This window comes from Bison bison, unplaced genomic scaffold (assembly GCF_000754665.1).
Source record: "Bison bison bison isolate TAMUID 2011002044 unplaced genomic scaffold, Bison_UMD1.0 scf7180017864243, whole genome shotgun sequence".
NCBI classification, from domain to species: Eukaryota; Metazoa; Chordata; class Mammalia; order Artiodactyla; family Bovidae; genus Bison; species Bison bison.
The window spans coordinates 1,780,371-1,783,613 of NW_011494815.1; the positions used below are offsets into that span (position 1 = coordinate 1,780,371).

General features: G+C 46.9%; 1 protein-coding gene across 1 annotated transcript in view; it reads left to right on the forward strand.

The window, feature by feature from the left end:
• The first annotated feature begins 2,881 nt into the window (after nt 1-2,881).
• The window catches only part of ANKS6 (ankyrin repeat and sterile alpha motif domain containing 6), a 49,458-nt gene continuing 49,096 nt past the window's right edge, over nt 2,882-3,243 (forward strand). The window contains exon 1 of the mRNA XM_010847108.1: nt 2,882-3,159. Within this exon, the coding sequence (XP_010845410.1) occupies nt 2,882-3,159 (278 nt within the window). The remainder of the gene's footprint in view (nt 3,160-3,243) is intronic.

Genomic DNA, 3,243 nt, shown 5'->3' on the forward strand with positions numbered 1-3,243 from the left:
AGATCCACCCTAGAGGGAATATTTGTAGTAGACCTTTGTTATCCTTCTTGGCTGCCCAGCATCATAACCCTTTCCTATCCAGGTGCCCTACCTTCTGGGGCACCCACAGTGGAGCCTACCTCCCATTATGCATGCTGAAAATACCAGAAATGCACTTTCCCAGCCCCCTTTCTGCAAGGCAAAACACATGACCTGGCCAGGCCACTCTGATGCTCCCATCTCTGGCTCGGACTCTGAAGCCAGTGACACCAAAAAGGGCCTGTGTAGAATCCACCCTGGTGTAGGATGCAGCTTGGCATGACTTGGGGCACTGTTCTTGGTTGTGGAGCCTTCGGGGCTGGTTCTCTGGCCCTTGTGGGATCTGTGAACTATGAACAAAACCTCATATTGAATCCCCTTTCTTCTTAAATTATTCAGAGAGTTAATTTCTGCTACTTGCAATCAAGAAGCTTGATTAATGCCTATAAGTAGGTGTGCATGTTAGAATACATATGAAATATCTTTGTAAAGATAAAATAAATTTGAATATTGGTTACCTGTGGGAAGTAGGACTGGGAAAGTGGAAAAGGGAAAGGAGCTTTTGCTTTCACTTTATGCCCTTTTGTACTGTTGGAATTTTCTTTTTTGTACCATGTATCTTATTTCTATAATGAAACAACTAGTTATTAAAGTATAAGAAAAGACACCTTAATAAATAGAATAATACAAGGAAGCAGTTGCTCAGGATTTTCAAGGAACCAAGTCTTCATTAGACATTGAGAAGGAAGTTGTTCTCATCTCTGTTGGTGAATGAAGCCAAATCTGGAAATGAGTGACTGTGTACACTCACACCTTGCTTTGTTGTGCTTTCCTTTATCGTGCTTCCCAGATGTGGCATCTTTTATAGAGTGAAGGTTTGTGGCAACCCGGCACGGAGCAAGTCTATGAGCACCATTTTCCCACCAGTATTTGCCTACTTTGTATCACTGTCACCTTTTGGTAATTCTTGCAGTATTTCCAACTTTTTCATTATGATTTCATCTTATGGTGATCTGTGATCAGTGATTTTTGATGTTAACTATTGCAAAAAGATTACAACTCACTGAGGCCTTAGATGATACTTAGCACTTTTCACAATAAAGTATTTTTAAATTAAGGTATTTACGTTGTGTTTTCAGACTATGGCACACTTACTACAGTATATTGTAAACATAACTTTGGTATGCGCTGGGAAACCAAAAGTCACGCGACCCGCCTTTCTGCAATGGCTTGGCACCAAACCCACATTATCTCTGATATATCACTGTACCACCTCCAAAACTGCCAAAGTGATTGGCTCTGTCCCCGTTAACTCATCTGCTCAAACATGTTCTATGATTATCCATTAGTCACAGAATAAATCCCTGGTACTGAAGCATTTTGCAATCTGAGCCCTGTGTACTTTCAAGACGTCCCCTCATTTTACTCTTCACCTAAAAGACTCTCTTCCAGCCCACCGGCCCAGACCCTAAGGGCATTACCACCTTCTTTCGATCTACCAAAGCCATGACCCTTATTCCTTCCTCACACCCTCAACCAGTTTTATTCTGTATTATAATTCTACATACATGACATAGTCCTTTTAACAAACACCTACTCAACATATAGCTTTTTGCTAGACTTTGGGGCCACATCTCACAGTCTATGGGAACCAATTACCCCAGATCAGAATGTTAACCTCTGTTATCGTGATGAATGGGAATGTAGCGTAAAGCAATTTGCTGGCCGGGCTGCTCTTATTAGAATCTTTGTCTTTCCCTCTGCCTGGATTGCACTCTTTCCACATATCAGCGTTACTTATCACTCAATTCCTTCAGGTCTCTGCGAAAATGTCATTTTTTCAGTGATTTCTTTTCTACCCAATCTATTATAAAATGACATCCCATCCTTTAGTCCATTTACTTGGATTTTGTTACGTTCTGTTTCTTGTTTAAAAACACATCATAATTTAACATACAAGTTACTTACTTGCTTGTACCTGTCTCTTTCCACTGTCAGGCCCAGAATGGCAGGGAATTTTATTTTCCATTCCCTGAAGTTTCTCCAGCACCTGTGCCTGGAGAAAACAGTGCCTGGCACATAGTAGGCACTCAGTAAATACTTCTTGAGATAGAGAACTGGACTAGATGTCAGAAGACCTGGGTCCCAGTCACAGCTTTCCCGCATGACAGTTGTGTGGCCTTTAGCAAGACATAACGTCTTCAAGCCTTAGTTGTTGTACAGTTGCTAAGTTGTGTCCAACTCTTTGTGACCCCAAGGACTGTACCAGGCCAGTCCTCCCTGTCCCTCACTATCTCCAGAGTTTGCCCAAGTCCATGTCCATTGAGTCCTTGATGCCATCCAACCATCTCATCCTCTGTTGCCCTCTTCTCCTTCTGCCTCAATCTTTCCCAGCATCAGGGTCTTTTCCAATGTGTGGGCTGTTCACATCAGCCTTAGTTACGCTGTAAATTGGAGGTGATAGTCTGGGCCCTTCCCCGTGGCCGACAGCATTGCTGTTAAGGATCAAACAGTGGGTCTCAAACTTCAACGTGCTTTAGAATCACCTAGAGGGCTTAGGATACAAGTGACTGGACTCCATATTCGGTTTCCGATTCAGTAGGTCTGGGTAAGACGAGAAAGCCTGCATTTGTAAAATGTCGCAGATGGTGGTGCTTCAAGAACCACTGATGAAGAGACATGAAGGTACAGGAGGTGCTTGTAACCCTAACGCCTGTCCCAGACAAGAACGGCACTGATGGCCGGGCAGGACACTGTGGGAAGAGAGAGTGGACCCAACTGTACCTTAACTCAGTCAACGACCATTTAGGAGGCGCCGGGTTAGTGCTGGGTGCTGAGGGTCAGTGGCGCGTGCCACAGGCCTATGAGGCTGTGGTCTCAGACCTTGGCCCAGTGGTCAGGAACTCGCAGCGTTGAGGAGGGCTGGAGAGGCCGCTCCGACCTCCGTAAGGGGCAGGAAGTCTCTGGAGCTGCGAGGAGGACCCCAAGCGGGCGCCGAAAACTCAAAGTCGAACTCGCGAGCTCGGCGGGCGGACGCTGCCTGGAGCTTCCCGGAACCCGCGGTCCACCTCCGCCCGGTTCCCCGCCCCCGGTGCGGGCGATTGAGGCGCGCTCTCGCCCCGGGCGCGCGCCGGGCACACAGTAGGCGCGCGCCCCGGCCCTCCGCACACGGCCGGCACACAGTAGGCGCGCGGGCCGGCGGAAGTGGGCGCCGGCGTGCGGTAT